The 18584-nt window shown below is 42.3% G+C and overlaps 3 protein-coding genes across 3 annotated transcripts; 1 reads left to right on the top strand and 2 right to left on the bottom strand.

Annotated features, from left to right (window-relative positions):
• The first annotated feature begins 2850 nt into the window (after nt 1–2850).
• LOC137876767 (cobalamin binding intrinsic factor-like) lies at nt 2851–5910 on the top strand. The gene is made up of 4 exons (XM_068716568.1): nt 2851–3065; nt 4800–4941; nt 5089–5222; nt 5684–5910. Exons 1-4 carry the CDS (start codon nt 2990–2992, stop codon nt 5752–5754), a joined length of 423 nt encoding a protein of 140 aa, XP_068572669.1. The 5' UTR covers nt 2851–2989; the 3' UTR covers nt 5755–5910.
• A 3402-nt stretch (nt 5911–9312) lies between these two features.
• hinfp (histone H4 transcription factor) lies at nt 9313–13309 on the bottom strand. The gene is made up of 9 exons (XM_068716224.1): nt 12832–13309; nt 12367–12593; nt 11817–11928; nt 11581–11733; nt 11309–11386; nt 10738–10858; nt 10492–10630; nt 10272–10396; nt 9313–10179 (listed from the first exon to the last, which is right to left on the bottom strand). The coding sequence occupies exons 1-9, from the start codon at nt 12989–12991 to the stop codon at nt 9885–9887; spliced, it is 1410 nt and encodes a 469-aa protein (XP_068572325.1). The 5' UTR covers nt 12992–13309; the 3' UTR covers nt 9313–9884.
• Nucleotides 13310–14598: 1289 nt separating this feature from the next.
• Nucleotides 14599–17871, bottom strand: dpagt1 (dolichyl-phosphate (UDP-N-acetylglucosamine) N-acetylglucosaminephosphotransferase 1 (GlcNAc-1-P transferase)). The gene is made up of 9 exons (XM_068716223.1): nt 17399–17871; nt 17134–17254; nt 16830–17043; nt 16311–16457; nt 16017–16101; nt 15714–15902; nt 15538–15625; nt 14993–15148; nt 14599–14908 (listed from the first exon to the last, which is right to left on the bottom strand). The coding sequence occupies exons 1-9, from the start codon at nt 17563–17565 to the stop codon at nt 14843–14845; spliced, it is 1233 nt and encodes a 410-aa protein (XP_068572324.1). The 5' UTR covers nt 17566–17871; the 3' UTR covers nt 14599–14842.
• Nucleotides 17872–18584: the final 713 nt, after the last annotated feature.

Here is an 18584-nt window from a genome sequence, read left to right as displayed (position 1 = left end):
ATGCAGCTATTATGAATGGGTCCACTGGAGGTGTGCAAGTACATTTTAGAAGGCTCCATCCTGAGGCTATATATGTGCATTGTTGTGCTCATGAGCTAAACGTAGTGTTGTGCCATACTTGCAGGGCTGTTTCAGAGGCTGTGGAGCTTTTCAACTTGTTGGAGCGTGTGTATTCTTTTTTCAGCACCTCCCTAGTCAATCATCACAAGTTCCAAGAGGCTCAGTCCAAGCTTGGCTTGACAGCAGCTGAGCTCGTACAACTTTCAAACACTCGCTGGGCATGCCAGCTGCGATCAATCAATGCAATTCTTGAGACATTACCTGCCATTTTTGAGTGTCTCTCATTGGATCCCCCATAGCTGTTGGTCTCAGAGCGAAGCTCTACAAGTTCTCAACAGTCTATTCACTACTGATGTTCCAGACACTTCTGTCTGTAACTGAAGGAGTCCACAAGTTCCTTCAGGAAGAGACTTTAGACCTGGCAGAAGCTTTTATCAGCAAACAAGCTGTATGTTACACACTGAAGGGCAAACACACAGATGTATTTGCCACAGAGCTGTATGAGAGAACCAAGGCCCTGTGCCACACCCACAGTATCCCAGAACCAGATGCTAAGAAAAGGCATAAACAGGAAAATGGAGGATTTTGTGTTGGAGACAACCTTGGGTTCAGGCACAGAGTTGATCAGCTCACAAACCTTGAAAACAGAGTTGCTTTTCCCAGGATGGACAGGATGGTTAGTCAGAGGTCTGACAGTGTTAAAGTGGAGCTTCTGTTGAAGGGTGCATGATGGCGAGGTTAAATCAAGCCGTCTACAGAGGAGTCTCATGGTCGCTGACGAGTGCATAAACAAACTGAAGGGTCTGCAGGGGACAGCGATCATCAAGTACAACAAGATGGTTGAAGACTATGAAGGAAAACTCTCTGCTCTCAGCAAGCAGAACGAGAGCCTCTCGCTGAAGCTGAAAGAGTCTGAAAACCTGCTCGTTACCATACAAGCTGACCTCGGCCAGAACTGTAAGGCCTGGAAGGTTGCTTACGACACTCAGAGCAACAAAGTCCTGAACGGGAGAGACCACATCTGGCAAGCCAAAGTGACCAAGTTACAATCGGTCAACCAAGGTCTGGCTGATCGACTGAACAAGGAGATGGCTAAGACCCAACTGTTGGCAGAGATCCATCAGAGCCAGGAGGCAGACATCCATCAGCTGATAGAGGACAACAAGGTCCTGCTAGGTATCTGTCTGCCAGTAGAGAAGAAGAAGAGATGGTTTTTCTCCAAAAGGTTGGAAAAACAGAAGGAGATGAAAAAGAAAGTGAAGGAGGAGAAGGATGAGAAGAAGGAGACAAGGTGCTTCAGCTTTCTGTCATGAAGAAGACGTGACAGAAATGTTGACGGGGCTCAATAGCAACATCTTCCTCCCCGCTTCACCTCTCCACCCTCCCTCCACCCCCACCTCCCTCCTCCATCTCCCCTTCCTTCATCCACCCTCTGCCCCATCTCTCTTGTCTCTCTCACTCATCAGCCACAACCCAGACCATTGCAGCGCAGCCGTCGCCACCGCCACATGCTTCAGTCCACTCTGGGCTCGGAGCAACCGACCGCTAGCAACAGTGGCTAATTGTCGATCTGCCTGACCTCAGGTGTCGGACCTTGGGTACCACACCATCGAGCTGCCTTATCTCCGGTGTCAATCCAAGGGAATCACACCGTCGAGCTGCCTGCCTTCCGGTGTTGAGCTGTCGGACCCTTCTATGTCCCGTGGATCGACACCGGAGGGCAGGCAGATCAACGGACTGCCGAACTTGCTCCGGACACAGGTGCTCAGGCGGACCGGACTCTCGGAGTCGGAGTTCCGGGGAACAGGATGCTGGGCCGGCGGTGGGAACTGGAGGTCGCTACGACTCGGAGGCGGCTCGAACTGGTGGTTCCGTCTTGATTCCTGAACCAGCTTTAACCCGAGTACCGTCTTCTGCCTCGAGTACCTGTCAGTCTGCCTGCCCTCCGGTGTCGATCCACGGGACATAGAAGGGCTCTGGACACAGGTGCTCCGGCCGGACTGCCGAACTTGCTCCAGACACAGGTGCTCAGGCAGACCGGACTCGGACTCTCGGAGTCGGGGCTCCGGGTAACAGGATGCTGGCCCGGCGGCAGGAACTGGAGGTCGCTGCGGCTCGGAAGCGGCAGCTCGACACCGGAGGGCAGCCAGATCGACGGTGAGATGTCCCGTGAATCGACACACACTGTCTGAAACAATGGATATCCGCGGCCCCAAATGGGCCCCAAAAAAAATTGACGCACACTACGCACGCAAACATGCCAGTCCCCTTGGGGCTATGCCCCCCCTTTCTTTGAATCCTAGAAACACCCCTGGTGATTAGAAACAAGTCAGTATCAAAAATAAAGATGGATGCTTTGATTTTAGGCTCCAGTATAAGTGTTGCATTGAATCTTGACTAATTGACAAGACTGCAGTAGGTACACGTGAGATGCTAATTAAATCCATCATTCTAGCTAAAAGGCCAATTCCTGATTGCATAATGTAATATTTGCCTCAAGGAAGGAGATACGACCTTTCTTACACTCTCTGAAGAATAGGCTTGAGTTTGCATACATAAATGATCTAAGATCAACCAACCATTTGTATTCATGCCCTGTGAGGAAACATAACCACAAGGAAAGATCATTAATCAACTACATGATCATTAGGTCACCTCAGAGATAACGTGGTTCTCTATTCATAAAGCACACATTAACAGTGACTGACTACCACATAAGAGCAAACACTCATGTTAGCTTTCGTTTCAGTCTGTGGCTGTGAATATTTAACCTCAACAAAGACATCTTAGCAAAGTGACATGGTGGCTGCAGGAGTAAAGGTTTTCTAGGACTGCAGTAGGTGCTCGTAAATGAGGGATAGGCTGGCACACTATAAGTACTGAGCTGAATGAAGTGTTAGTCGACATCTGAGGGACAAGATCTTACAGGATGGCACTGAGGACAACTGCTCTCCTCTCTGTGGGCTTTCTTCTGCTGCTAACACAAAGAGCCCTCACAGAAACAGGTAAATATATAAGAAAATATAACCTTGAATGACTCACTTTTGTGTGGATGTACAGTTGTGGTCAAAAGTTTACATACACTTGTAAAGAACATAATGTCATGGCTCTCTTGAGTTTCCAGTTATTTCTACAACTCTGATTTTTCTCTGATAGAGTGATTGGAACAGATACTTCTTTGTCACAAAAAACATTCATGAAGTTTGGTTCTTTCATGACTTTATTATGGGTTAACAGAAAAAGTGATCAAATCTGCTGGGTCAAAAATATACATACAGCACTGCTAATATTTGGTTACATGTCCCTTGGCCATTTTCACTTCAATTAGGCGCTTTTGGTAGCCATCCACAAGCTTCTGGCAAGCTTCTCGTTGAATCTTTGACCACTCCTCTTCACAGAATTGGTGCAGTTCAGTTAAATTTGATGGCTTTCTGACATGGACTTGTTTCTTCAGCATTGTCCACATGTTCTCAATGGGATTTAAGTCAGGACTTTGGGAAGGCCATTCTAAAACCCTAATTCTAGCCTGATTTAGCCATTCCATTACCACTTTTGATGTGTGTTTGGGGTCATTGTCCTGTTGGAACACCCAACTGCGCCCAAGACCCAACCTTCGGGCTGATGATTTTAGGTTATCTTGAAGAATTTGAAGGTAATCCTCCTTCTTCATTATCCCATTTACTCTCTGTAAAGCACCAGTTCCATTGGCAGCAAAACAGCCCCACAGCATAATACTACCACCACCGTGCTTGACGGTAGGCATGGTGTTCTTGGGGTTAAAGGCCTCACCTTTTCTCCTCCAAACATATTGCTGGGCATTGTGGCCAAACAGCTCGATTTTTGTTTCGTCTGACCACAGAACTTTCCTCCAGAAGGTCTTATCTTTGTCCATGTGATCAGCAGCAAACTTCAGTCGAGCCTTAAGGTGCCGCTTTTGGAGCGAGGTCTTCCTTCTTGCACGGCAGCCTCTCAGTCCATGGAGATGCAAAACACGCTCGACTGTGGACACTGACACCTGTGTTCCAGCAGCTTCTAATTCTTGGCAGATCTGCTTTTTGGTGGTTCTCGGTTGACTCTTCACCCTCCTGACCAATTTTCTCTCAGCAGCAGGTGATAGCTTGCGTTTTCTTCCTGATCGTGGCAGTGACAAAACAGTGCCATGCACTTTATACTTACAAACAATTGTTTGCACTGTTGCTCTTGGGACCTGCAGCTGCTTTGAAATGGCTCCAAGTGACTTTCCTGACTTGTTCAAGTCAATGATTCGCTTTTTCAGATCCATGCTGAGCTCCTTTGACTTTCCCATTGTAGCGTTTGTGGGCGTTTGTATCCAATGAGCCCTATTTAAATGGCCTCAGAGAAGTCACCAGCTGTAGTCACTCATAATCACTCACAAGAAGTTAAGAGGCCATGCTATGAAGCTCATTTCATTGACACAACTTTCTAAGTCACCAAAATTGCTAATTCATGTTGCTGTATGTATATTTTTGACCCAGCAGATTTTGTCACTTTTTCTGTTAACCCATAATAAAGTCATGAAAGAACCAAACTTCATGAATGTTTTTTGTGACAAAGAAGTATCTGTTCCAATCACTCTATCAGAGAAAAATCAGAGTTGTAGAAATAACTGGAAACTCAAGAGAGCTATGACATTATGTTCTTTACAAGTGTATGTAAACTTTTGACCACAACTGTATCATGCAAAGTGTCACTATAACTGAATATAACATGGTGTGCAGGTCAGGCGACTCTTCCTATCCGACTGTCTGTGGAGAATGACCTGTCTAACATGACTCCTGAGTCCCATTTCAGCTCTGTGGTAGAGGGAGGTGTGCTGCTGAGTGCTCTGAGGAGACTGCAGGAAACACAGCAGGACTTCAAGTAAGACCACCCATGACGTCCCCTTTATTTTCTCTGCATAACATCCTTTATTCCTAAAGGTGGCTTGGCTGTTTCTCCTTTGCAAGCTTGTGGTTACATATTTATGCTGTGGACAGATGTCCTGACACTCTCTGTGTTTGTGGCCAGGTTCACTGTGAAGGAGGACCCAGACTTTGGCCTGTTACTGGAGAGTGTGAATGGAGTAGCTGGAAACCAGCACGAGCAGACTTACTGGGAGATCCTGTCAGAAAGCTCAGGAGAGTACAGCAGGCTGGATGTTGGTGAGTCTCTTACCCAGAGATTCAATACAACATATCTGACTTAACAAGCTGTAATGAGACAGGAGACATGGTTGTCTTTTCACTTACTTGCCCCAGGATGTCCTCTGGTGTGATTATTCTAAAATATTATTGTTGTGACGATATAACTAACTCTATCTTTAAAATTATCTTTTCATAATTATATGGACCCTCGTGCGAGTCTGAAATAAAGTTTGAATTGAATTGAATATATTTGGTGGGATTTTTTCTGTTCATGAGCAGTTGATGCAACGACATAATTATCAGTTATTTTTGAGTGCCTCTTTGATTTTTGGATTAAAGAAGATGCATTATTAGTTTGTTATTATTTTATAATTGTTTTTAATGCACCATGTGAACAGAGCACTGAACCTCTCAGAATCTGTGTTTATGAATGAACCCTAATGTTTAAGTTGCTGATCCAAACTTGTTCCTTTTCACAGGAATTGGCTGCTACAAACCTAAAACAAATGAGCACATCGTCCTTAGGTTCAGCACCTGGCGCCAACAGTGATGCACCAGCGGTCCAGAAGAAACTCTTCAGGATCAGATGTGGAAGAGAAGCAAATTTGATTATTTTTTGGCAATTATGGCTGTATCAAGTTCCTATAAGTGCAAAGGGAGGTAAATGTTGTGCCCTGTGTGACAATAAACAAAACAGCAACATCTAGTGGCAGTCAGGAGCAATTTCTTTTATCAAATCCACAGAGAGAAAAATGTACAAAGTAATACAACTTTAAAGACCACAGAGACAATACAAGAAGAAACATGTCACATACCAGGATGTCAACTGTCCATCCAAATTGTTTGAGGGCAGAAAGGTTGAATATCATCACGAAGTGAGATGTTATGAGAGGCATCATTCTTCAGCTGATGACAACTTAAAGGGTGTTTGAGGGAACTATACTGCAGATTCCAACTCTGAATTTCTGTTTTCAACCAAGTAGGTGCTGGATTGACTCAAAATAATCCAGCACAATAATTCAATGAATTAAGTCTGCGACACTGAAAACTTGAAACTTGAAATTAAATTGGTATTTGCAAAGGAGGTGTGGATGCTTTGACTTCAGATAGGGGTGCATAATCTTTTTCTTCCTGTCAGATGCATCATTTCACATTTATACAATCCATCTCTATAGAAATAAAGATTTGATTTTGCAACAATTTTTTTTATATTTTTGTGTTTTTTTCACAGTAGATAATTTCCAAAAAAAATTATGTTTCTAATAAGTCTTCAACACTCCTCATGTTAACTGACTCCTGAGCTTCCTAACCAAAGCTCCTCCCTTTGTAACAAGATCAAGTTTTCATCTCCTTCCAAGACAGATGGTCTGAGAGGAGGAGCGATGAGCAGCGACACTAATCTCTGTGGTTTCACATCCTTTCTCCTTGACTTTATTCTTTCCTCTCACTAGAAATGCAAACATGTTTACAGACACATGTTATTAGAAAGCATGTGAGATATTCCTGGTGGGTCGAATTTGTGACATAGAATTATAGAACCAAGTTAATTCAAACCAGGAAGTGCTCTCTGAGCTACCAAATACTGTGCATCCTGTGAGATATCATCTGCTTAACCCAAATGTGCTTCTTATCAAACACAGACCACGACTTGGCACTTCAGGAAAACCTTTCTATTTTAAGTATTTCAAATAATTATTTGACCGAAGTCTGACCCGGCCTCTAAGACTTCTTTTCTGACCCCGTCGCCACCTTACATCACACAGATTGATAATTCACCACTGACTCTAAGGGATTTCAACCTCAGGAACTGATATCTTCTTGTCACAGTGTAAAATCCTATATTTAAAAATCAAGGAGAAATTTTAGGCTTCATTGTGCCAGACAGATTAAATCAATGTCTTAAAACATACAGATTTTGGTCCACTGATTTGTCCACACAATTGGATGAAGCAGCAAAAACATAGCGTGGCTCTGTGGTGTACAAGCTGTCTGTGTATTTCTTCTTCATCTGATGTCTCACTGTACAGCCAACATACTGTTTTCTCCATATTTTAGCCTGTAGATGCTAAAAAATAAAAAGACAAAGGTGTTCTTTGCATGAAAGAGAGACAGCTATGCAGGTTTAAAGCAATAATACATTAATTAAGTGTATTTGCACTGAGTCAACATTGCATCAGTTCATCATTTATGCTAGACAGTGTGATGAGGAAGCTACTCACCACATGACAAAGCGCAGTCACAAATGCAAGGGACACACTGTGCAAAGAACCGCTTCCAGCCAGTCTCCTTCTTCATACAGTTGTCTATCCGAGAGCAGCCTTGTTTTGTTGGGCCGAAGTAGGTCTTATATGTACAGGTGGAGTTGCACGTCCCATTTAGTTCCCTCTCACTGATTTCAATGCGTCCCCGCTGACACATTCCTAAAGAGACATGTAGAGGGAGGTCATATCAAAAGCTAGAAGGTTCATAAGGGATCATGGGATCTTTGTTTACTCACTGAGGCAGGTAGGTTTCGGGGTCCAGAGGCCATTAGGCTGGCAGAATCTGGTAGGGTTTCCCATCAGCATGAAGCCAGAGCGACAGGTGTACCTCACCACAGAGCCCACCCACCAGTCGTTACCATAAACTACTCCATTGTAGTCCACATCTGGCCTCCCACAGTTCACTGCCATACAATGCAAAGGAAATGCATACACAAACCATGACACAAAGCTTCATAACAGGTTGATCAGACAAAGTGACTTCTATCCAATGTCAGTCACTGTCGTGGTACTCTTACCTCGGCACAGGGACTTCTGGCCGAGCCAGCAGCAGCTCGAGTCTCCACAGCGATCTCTCCTCAGCTCCTCGTGTTGCCCCATACAGCCAGCTAAACAAAGGGGCGCTGACCCGGCCCAATATATGTCGTCTATGAAATCTGGTTGGGGAATCCATTCTGTCTCACCTACAGTAAAATGTTTTTATTAGCTTTTTTCATACATCACAACTGGACTAATCACAAATATTCCTATAATACATAAAAAAGAAATGTTTTGTGCAAACCTCAATTTGGAAATATTTCTAGGCTTCAAGGCCAAGATAAAGAAATATGTTATTATTGTTTTAGAGGAACCCATTAGCCTGCCAAAACATGAAAAATAACATCATACAGCCGTTATAGGACGTCTTACCACTACCTTCCACCTCACCAATCCATCCAGGAAACTGAGAATTGGCTATTTGAAAGGACCCAAACAACAGCAACAGCAGTGGATATAACCTGATGGCGTCCATCTTCAGATGCAATCAGTTCCTGTGAAAATAACTGCAGATGGATCTGGGAGCTGAGTCTAAGTTATATTGCTGTCCAGCAACATTCTATACATCATCATTCTTGCAAAGTCAACAGACACGAAGCCATTAGAAGCCGTCCCAGTAGAGCTGAGTTCACTGACTGCAGAGTGAAGAAGCAGAGAGCAGTAAGTAACACTTCAACTAAGCTCTGTGTGCTGCCTAATCTTCTACACACTGCTAATGCCACTATGTACTGTATGCCATGCTGCAACAGACCACAAGTCATGATTTAGGTCACCTGATCACTACAGCTTTTCTGATGAGAAGATCACATTGTCAGGTTGGTTATAGATTCCTTTTTTTGTTTGAAAATCAAATCACTGATATTGTAAATACGTACCTTTGAGTAGTAGGATAAAAAAATAAACAGTATGTGCCCATTTTTGGGCTGACTATATTATTTTATCAAAAGGAGGAAAGTAGAAGTGAAGTAGAAGTGTACCTTAAAACAGTCAATCTAGATATAGTTTATGATTATATAATACTAGAGTGACAACATTTCAGTCACCTTATAGCTGTTTGTATAGCTTTTAGATCAATAAAATGTTTAGTCTAGCAGAGGCCGATACAATCATAAAATAGAGCTGCAGTAGAGCAGTTAGAGTCAGCAGGGGGCACCATAATGCAGCTACCTGTAAAGCATTTGATTTAAATCAAAATTATGCATATTCCTTTCTTAATGACATGTTAAAATGAATAACACCACTAAAGACACATTTTCTTTCTGTGCAACATTAAAAACATCTGAATAAAACAACAAAAAAAAATTTCAATGTGATTTTTGCAAACATTTTGTGTCATAACTTTATTCAAGATGTAGATGAAGCATTAAAAAAATACACATTGAGCTAATGAGGTATGCCCTCTTAGCTGGATTCCACACATTTTGGTGAATATTAATGCCAACACGTCATTCTTCAAAAAGGTGAGGCTGATGTATTTCTGAATATCTGGGACAGCATTACCATCTAAAAGAGAATGCAACCCACAAGGCAGCGCACCATTAGCATTCAACCGTCTAAATATGTTACAGTGTAAGATACAATGAATAACCTGAAAATAAGAAATACTGGAAAACAGACTATTCACAGGCTCAACATCAGTAAACAAAAACACATAAAAACAGGTTTACCTAACATAGGTTGATAGTCAAAATGGGTCACCATGGAGTATGCATCCCTTCCTTTAGACGTGTTAATTCAGTATTAAATGTCTCCAGCCCCCATTAAAGGCTCAAAACATGTGTGAAACTGCACAGCTGATAACAGAATGCCCTGTCATGTATGAGACATGTGTGCAGGACTGTAGCAGTCAAACCACCTGCATTACATGCTGCTGAGCAGCATCCTAGTCCTCCCCTGCTTGTGACGAACCTCCAGTGAGAACGTACAACATGACCTGACTGCCCTCCTCAACGCTGGCGGTGGGCTCCTCAGTCCTCTGCTCCTCCAGCAGCACCCCTCTCAGTTCTACCTGCAACTCCGGGGGAGCTGCCCCCGGGCATTCTTCCTCCGTCTGGCCACTGCCATCATCCTCCTCCGCTTGACTACTTTGTCTTTCCCTCATCAGCTGCTCCGTCAGTTCCACACTCTCATAGCGAATCAGTTGCAGCCGCAAGAAGCCGTCCTCGTGCTCCTTGTACCTGCGATGAAGAGGCCATCAGTGCTGCAACACCCCACACATCTCAAATTCAGCATTACTGGGTGGATCTGTTTTTGTCAATGCAAGACTTACCTGAACCTGGGGTGTCCAGAGGGCCATTTGAATTGGTGCTTTTTGTGCAGATGGACAGTTAGGTTGTTGCCCCGGGTGAAGCACTGATCGCACACGTGGCACTTGTAGCGAGCTACAAAATTACCCTGATTCAGAAAGATAACATGTGAGAACGATAAATGACATTCAGACTCTCTATCCGAGTGCAAGTTAACAATATTTAAAAGATTTCCCCCTTTACCATATGCTCTTTCTTGTGGTGAATGTCCATGGTGCTGAGGGTACGAGAGCTGAAGCCGCAGCCGGGAACATCACAGCGAAACGACGGCTCGCTGCTGTGAGTATCCAGGTGTTTGCGCAAGTCTATCAGGTTCTTACAGCTGCAAATACAAAATAAAGTGCAGGACTATTAAGAAAACAATAATGCAAGAGTGTGTTTAACAGCTTAATCTGGTTTTGCACAGTTGCAACTTCAGAGGATAGATACCTGTATTCGCAGTATTCACAGCTGTATGGCCTCTCGTTGCTGTGGCGGAACTTAATATGGTTGCGAAGTGAAGAGGGTGATGGACAAGTCATGTCACACAGCGGGCATTTGTAGTGGCTCACTGTACCAACAAGAAAAAGACAAACCAGTGATGAGATTATATCAGCTAATAATACTGCACTGTGTATATTTAAGTGAAGAGCTGAGCAGGGAGGTGTAAAAGTATGTAATGGTCCTGGGGATGTAGGAGTCCAAGTCAGTGGGGGTCCCGGGCTTTGGGAAGAAAAAAACAAAAAACAAACAAAACCTTGTGTGGTGATATGATTGCTGATATTTGAGACTACAACTATAAACGGACAAATACACAGATATAATTAATGGCTCCTACACCAGTGTCTACCTGGCAGGTTTATAAATAAATGTAGAAATGTAAGGAATGGTGTGGACAATGGTTGTAAGAGTTAAAACTGTGAGTGATTTGAAGTTATTTGGCTTAAACATGCAAAAAAGAGCAGTGAGGTCTTTTAAGTCCTCCCCAGGGAATAACAACACTGGTGAAGGAGGGACTGACCATGGGTTCTCATGTGGTCTCTCAGTAGTCTCTCTGTAGCAAAACGTTTGGAACAGTGGGAACACTGGAACCTCTGACCTACCACACACACACACACACACACACACACACACACACACACACACACACACACACACACACACACACACACACACACACACACACACACACACACACACACACACACACAAAGAATTCTTAGATGGTAAAATCTTAACCTGTTGCAAACCTTGTTATGAAGTTTCCTGCCATAGTTCTGACAGGAATGTTACCTTCCATGGCGCTCTGTCGTATGATGTGGTCAAAGAACTTGGTGTTGTTGGCATACATCCCCCCACAGCCTGGACATGCCACCACCTTCTCTTGAGTGTGGCTGCGCAGGTGCTCCCGAAGCTTAGGACGTCCTTTAGCGGTGGCTTCACAATCTGTAGAGTGAGGGCGCGCAATCTTCAGTGACATTGTCCTTTCTGATTTTTAATCCTGAGATGAATCACAATAAATTACGTACCTTTCCATCCACAGCGTATTGGGAATTCATAGTCTCCCACTGGAATGTCAATGCACAGGCTATGCATCTCCACATGGCGGTAGAAAAACTCTGGGTTTTCATACGGTGGTTGCTTTAACAAATGTGCATAGAAAGAAGAAACACATATCAAGAATTATTTAAGGTCCAAGAACAAAAGGTTTAAATTCTACTTCACACACTTGAAAGGCAGAAATCCTCCCAAATTATATCTCCAATGTGTGGACATGGAGGTCCAGTCACTGCTTAGCTTCTGTTATAATTTGCACAAAATGTATCTGTTATATCAAGTGAATGTATTAAGGCAAGTGATGCTGCCATTGTGTTGTATGAAACGTGTCACAGATGTAGACTTGTTGCTTTCCATACCTTGTGGACTTGCATTAGATGAACCATCCAGATTACTGTACCTTGCATACTTAACTGAAGTCTGTATTTGAGCAGGTGGTTTACATGCTCTACAGTTATAAGTAAACATATAAGTAATCTTGCTTTGCTCTGTCTGCAGAGCACTGGCCTCTGTCAAGCTTACCTCACAGTCCTCCCAAAGGCAGATAAAATTGTCTGGGATATCAGGGATGAGGTTGCAATTCTGGTGGCAGATGGAGCAGGTGCCAATTTCTGGCTGGGCATTAAGCACCTGCTGACCCAACTGCTTCAGCTTAGTGTGGTAACAGTGAAAGAACAGATGTCTGCGCAAGTCTTCAGGACCCTCCACAGAGCAGAAACCACAGTCTCTCCAAAGACAGTTTCTCTCCCCTTGGCACAAGACAGACTTTGCATTAGTAGGCATCAACATCTTGGGGGCTACGCAATGCACCAATATCTCTCGCTTATCATATATTAATTAATACACTACAGCACATTATATGTCAAATGAGGCAATAACTATTGGCAGTAAAGTAGGATTTTCCCCACACAACTTGATACAGGTGTAAATAAACATTAGCAAAGCCACAGGCAGCTACTTTGAACTAAAATACTAAAAACTCCACACCTTCTGTTTCTTCCTCGTCCTCCTCCGCCATGTTTAGAGCATTAAAGTGAACCTCTGCATGATTGCAGAAATTATCCATCCGACTAAACGACTCCTGGCACGAACTCCACTCGCAAACCAATTTCAGTGTTTTCTTATGGATCCGTTTGTTAGGAGGCATTTCTTTGAACCTGAAATTGCCCAAATGTGGTGTGTTTTACGCGCAGACTGAAGCTGTCAACGTCGCCCAGGCTTGACCATAACCTAGTGCTAGCTAACACCGGGTGCTGGTTGGTAACTGTAACCACTAAGCAGAGAATGTTTCTGAAACATTTACCAGTTATTTAACGCTTTAGAAGCATCATCCTGGAACACTTTAACAAACGAAAAAAACATATAATGCGTTATATTCTTACTGGAATAAGAGCTTCAACACAACAAGATGTTCAAAAAGCACCGACATGATGTAATCATGATTTGTTTTGGCCAACCACAAGAAACGCGGGCTGTGTGCTGCGCAGATGTCTCCCCAGAAACAAAGTATATTTATATAGTTCCGGGTGTAACATGTTCCGCTTTACGCAGACGCTGGTGCCTACTTGAGTGCAAAAGTACTTCTACTTAGAAGTAGTAGAGCCTTCATGATACTGAATCGTTGAGGTACTGACTGACTAGTCAGATGCAAATATCAGATTTTTGTATTAACACAAAGCATAACATAAACAAACCTTGTTAAAAGCAATCCTTTTAAGAATTGTGAACAAGATATTGGCTATTGATTTTTGGCATTTCTGCACTGCAATTTCGTATTTGTTGGCGGATATACACACACATTGACAACAATATATGTAATAACAATATATGTGATAAAAACTTAATTTAATTTTGATACATTTAGTTGATAATAGGATTGTGAATGCAGGACTTTTACTTGTAGTCGAGTATTTATACATCTTGCCCCTAATTAAGAAACTGAATACTTCTTAAAGCAGCAATAATAATGAGGGCAAAATCTTGTGTTTTAATTTTTTCAGCTTTAATTTCTCAATTTTAGACTTCCATCTCAACAGTAAACAGTTTCTCAGTTGTAGTTACATTCTTAAGCAAAATATTCCAGTGCCATATTTACTTCACATTAATGTCCACTGAACCCTTGGGGGGAAAAATGCATTCATTCAAATGCAGTCATAAAAATACAGCTATAATACCAAGAAAGGTATAAACAATTCAAATTTTTCTCATCAGGACATCCTTCACCTTCCATAGGCCAAAGTAACTTTATCAACAACTCTTTTAATATCCCCTCTGTTTACCTGTCTCCACCTAATTCTTGGTCTTCAGACTGATTAAAGCCTCATCTCTTCACTGCTATTCTTCACAATGACCATTGTGTGTGCATTTGTTCAGAGGTAACAAAAAAATAATAATAATTATATATTAACTTATTAATTAATATTACTCATGTTGCATGAATTGATAGTCATGGTAAATGAAGTATGAGTGGGCACACGTTTGCTTCAACAGCAGATTCAAGTAATGGACCGCAGTGTGATATTTTCCATTACTACATCCATTAAGCTTTTATCAAATCAAAACTATTTAGTGGCATCAACTATTGATGTTGTCTGACCTGAAAACCAAAGGCCATCCCCACATACTGTACTTTCCTTTAAAAAACAAGTACAAAAATATACTTTCAGGTTGGACACATAAGATCATTAAGACCTAGTTACTTTTTGCTGCTTGTAATTACTGAAATTCAGGAGACAAAAACACACCGTACTGCTGTTTATGTCAGACCCCTAGCAGTTTATGTTTGAACACTGTACGGGAAAATGTTGTACAAAGTGAAATATAGCTTTGAACCTTCTACTGGGTTTATACTGCAAGTAGAGTCTGACGCAGAAAAGTAACAGTTAGGTAATAGAGCCTGTCAAAAGGCAGATGAACCATGAGCCTGTAAAAATAGTTCCATAAAGCAACATCATATCTTCTCAGTCAATGCTCTCTCTCCTCTTTCCCAGAGTGCTGTCTAGACGTCGTAGAAGAGACGCACCAGATGATAACGGATCCCGAAAGCCATTACACTGCCCATCACCTGGGAGAGACACAGAAATGAGCAGGCAGTGAAACATTCACATACTTCCCAACGACCAACTCTATTCCAGGGTATTTGTTATACCTGAATGAGGAGCATGATGACTGTGAGGTTTCTCTCGTGGGTGGGGCCGAGTATTTTCAGGACCAGATTTATTAAGGTCATGTTGTTGCACTCAATAAACTCATCATCTCCCTCCTGGCCTCTTCGCACTTCTTGCAGCTTTAATAACTCGGCCACCTGTTGAGGATCATTGAGACATTACTGTTATAACTCAATAAACACAGAAGTACACACCTGCCACTCTACTGTGTGTTTTACCCAGCTATTCAAATACTCATTAAAAGTACTTTTTATAGTAATAGTCTATTAAATGATTAGAGACATTTATTGGCTTTCTGGTTTATTTTCAATTTCACCAAGTAAATATGCTAAACATTCTCTAAGTCAAGCTTCTCAAATGTGAGGATTTGTTTTTGCTTTTCTCTGTTCTATATGTTGTTTTTAAATCAATATATTTCTGTTTTTGACAGTTGGTTGGACATAAGCAATTTCAGGACAATATCTTGGGGAAAATGTCATTTTTTCCTACATTAAAATAAGAGAATAAACAGGTGTAAGAGCTTTACCTTCAGAATGAGGTTTCCTAATTTAGAGAGGTCCTTCCTTTTGAATTTAGAGTAGCTCATCCCCAGTTTGCCTGTCTCTGGATTCAGCCTTTCATTGAGAGAAAGTCAAGAGGATGAATGGTGGACATTGAGAGTACATAATCAGGATAAAGGATGACTGAAAAGATGGTTGTTACCTGGGGAGCCGGTGTCTGGGACAGGGGACGACATGAAAAAGTTGAGGCAAGGAGTAGACAAAGTTAACCACTTGAGGAATGAAGAACAGCAGCATTGTTTTGCTGAAGTGTCCCAGAATGCCGACTACAGCAAAGGTCATCCCAGCGAAGTAGCAGAAGGTGTCTCCGACAAACACAGATGAAGGGTACCTGTGACAAAAAAGGTTGCAAGTTGGCAGAATATAGAGGCACTGACATAAAATATATGCCTCTGCATTTTCAAAACATTTCAGAAAACAGCCTCAGGTAATAGGTTGGACTTACCAGTTGTGGTAAAAAAGTGCTAATGTGGTGAAGAAGAATGGTGTCATGAAGTAGAGGGAGAAAACATGGTCATCCCGGTAATCTCCTGATAAAGACAAAACATGTTCAGCCTTTTGCATGTCACACAACAGGAAAGAAGTACACAGTGAAACATTCACAGTCATAAATCATGCAGCATCACATTCAGTCTGATGAGGGTGATAAATTACACCAGTGTGATACGATAATTCCACACTTATTTCCAACCTATCTTCACTTGTTTCAGGAATTTTGAGAGAGGAAATAGCCACACACCGCTGAGCTCCACCAGGTTGAAGACGATGATGGATCCGGAGATAAACAGGGCTTGACCTGACTCGATGCCATTGATGCCTGCGAGGATGTTGATGGCATTCGTGCAGAAAACCGCAAGCATTCCCATGTAGACGTAGTAAAGAATGCCTGCAGAAGATTGGATATGATGCAATTCACAGAGTGACTGCAGCGGTGTCATTTCCTACATCAAGTGAAACGACAACAACACACAGTATCCAGAAAACAAACAATGTGTTTCCCCAAAACTTTATGTATGTTCATCAGAAAAATGGGCAGAAAAGCTAATAGGTAAAGACAACCACTTTATGTTTTCGAGGAAGATTCATATTTCACAGTTAAATTAGTACCCCAGACAAAGATCATGCTGGAGGCATTATTTATCCCATCTGGCCTGGGAACATCTTGGGAGCTGGAGGATGTGACTGGGGTATAAAAGCACCCGGACATTGGTTAGGTCGCTGCTAACCAGACAATGCGGCAAACAGCCACACAACTCACCCATATCCAAATGCAGCCCCAGCAGGACTCTGAAGGGCTTGGGCACCACGATGACCGTGTTACCGAAGTTGGTGAAATACACCATGAGCAGTGGCAGGGAAGCCACGGTGGGAAGCAGGAGCTTGTGTCTCCACCGCAGGTTCAGCACGTCATCAGCAAAGCCCAGGAAGATCATGCAACAGATGGCCAGAAGTGCACCAATCAGCTGCACAAACTACGAAAAGAAGAAGACAACAACACAGAGAGTTGAGCATCAGATGTGAGAGAAACAAACAGGTTTATTATTATGCATCAGTCAACCCACCTCATCGTGCGGGAAGCCCATGCACTGATCTCCTACAAAGCAGCTAAGGAAAGGCACCGGGATGAAGCAGAAGAGGATGATGAGGAAGACTGTCCCACTGATGACTCCTTGGGACTCTGGGCTGTAAACAGGATTGACCAGGAAGAGAAACAAGGCGAGAATTAGAGCAGAAAATGAGCACACTTGGCTTCTAAACAAAGACACATTTTTACCTAAAATAGCATTTAGGCTAACAAATCATAGGATAGAGAACACAATTACTCACACTTCCTTTTTGGATGTTTTGTTTAGGTCCATTCCGTACAATCTGGCTGAGATGAAATGGTCTTTGAAAGCAGGAATGAGTTTCAATGTGGCCATGCAGCCGACGATAGACAAGAAACAGTTGATCACCAACGGTAGGACGGGTACGGGTGACATGTTTCCAGGCATTTTTGGTGGGTCCGTTTCCGAAAGATCAAGTCACGTTTCTAAGCTAATCTGACGTTGCCCCTTCAGGCGATCGATGAACGAGCTTTGGCTGTCTTCACTGAGGTAAAAACATGTCACATCGCTATTCTAAAGCGTAATACACCTCCGTGCTTCCAGTGTTAACGGAAAATAAGCCCATGAGTTACAATGATAATCCATAACATCCTGCATTACGTGTTATTGCTGCTAATGTCTGCTCACTGCCTGGTTGTCTGAACTCCACGTCTGTTTAACCATTTCCCGAGTGTTACTGGGAGGTGGAACATCCGGTCAATCTCTTCAAAATAAAATGATATTCAAAAGGTCACAGTTGTTGCATTAAAGTGATTTTTTTTTATAAATACATATAATTTGTTAACTCTTTTTTTTTTAACAAAATACCACTATGTTCGGGCTGTTTTTAAGACCGTTCTCTCAGCACTACGTTATTGCTCACCTGAGATACATGTAAACAAACATTTAGTTTTAACAGCTTCCTGCCACTGCCGCGTTGACACGGAAGTGACATCTTCTGCCGTCTGTGAGTCTATCTCAAAATAGTTTTTTAGAGTGTATATGCCTGTCTTCTTTCTTTCTTTTCAAAAATACCAGCAGCCTATTTTACATTCGTCCAACCAGATTTTTGGCATGAGGAGATGAGGGTGGGTACAACATCAGAATAAAAAACAAACAAACACACAATTAAAAACTACCAGTGGGAGGAGGTAAAATGGCCAAATACAGATTACTGATGGAATAAATATTCAGATCCATAACTTGATGCAATGCAAAAAAGTTAAAACCAGTTAACTATTACAAAACAAGCCTTGCATTCAAAAAGTACAAATGCATATTCAACCAAATGTATCTTACCAGATATCAAAAGTAAAAGTGCTATACAAAAAAGGCCCATCAGAGTTATAATAGATCATCATATATTATATTATTGGGTTTATACTTATTGACGGTGATTATGCATTCATGAGTAAATAACATAACAC

The sequence above is a fragment of the Cebidichthys violaceus genome, unplaced genomic scaffold, assembly GCF_023349555.1.
Source record: "Cebidichthys violaceus isolate CVI_PGR_0920_01 unplaced genomic scaffold, fCebVio1.0.p SCAF_20, whole genome shotgun sequence".
Lineage (NCBI taxonomy): Eukaryota > Metazoa > Chordata > Actinopteri > Perciformes > Stichaeidae > Cebidichthys > Cebidichthys violaceus.
This window is presented reverse-complemented; position numbering and strand designations above follow the sequence as displayed.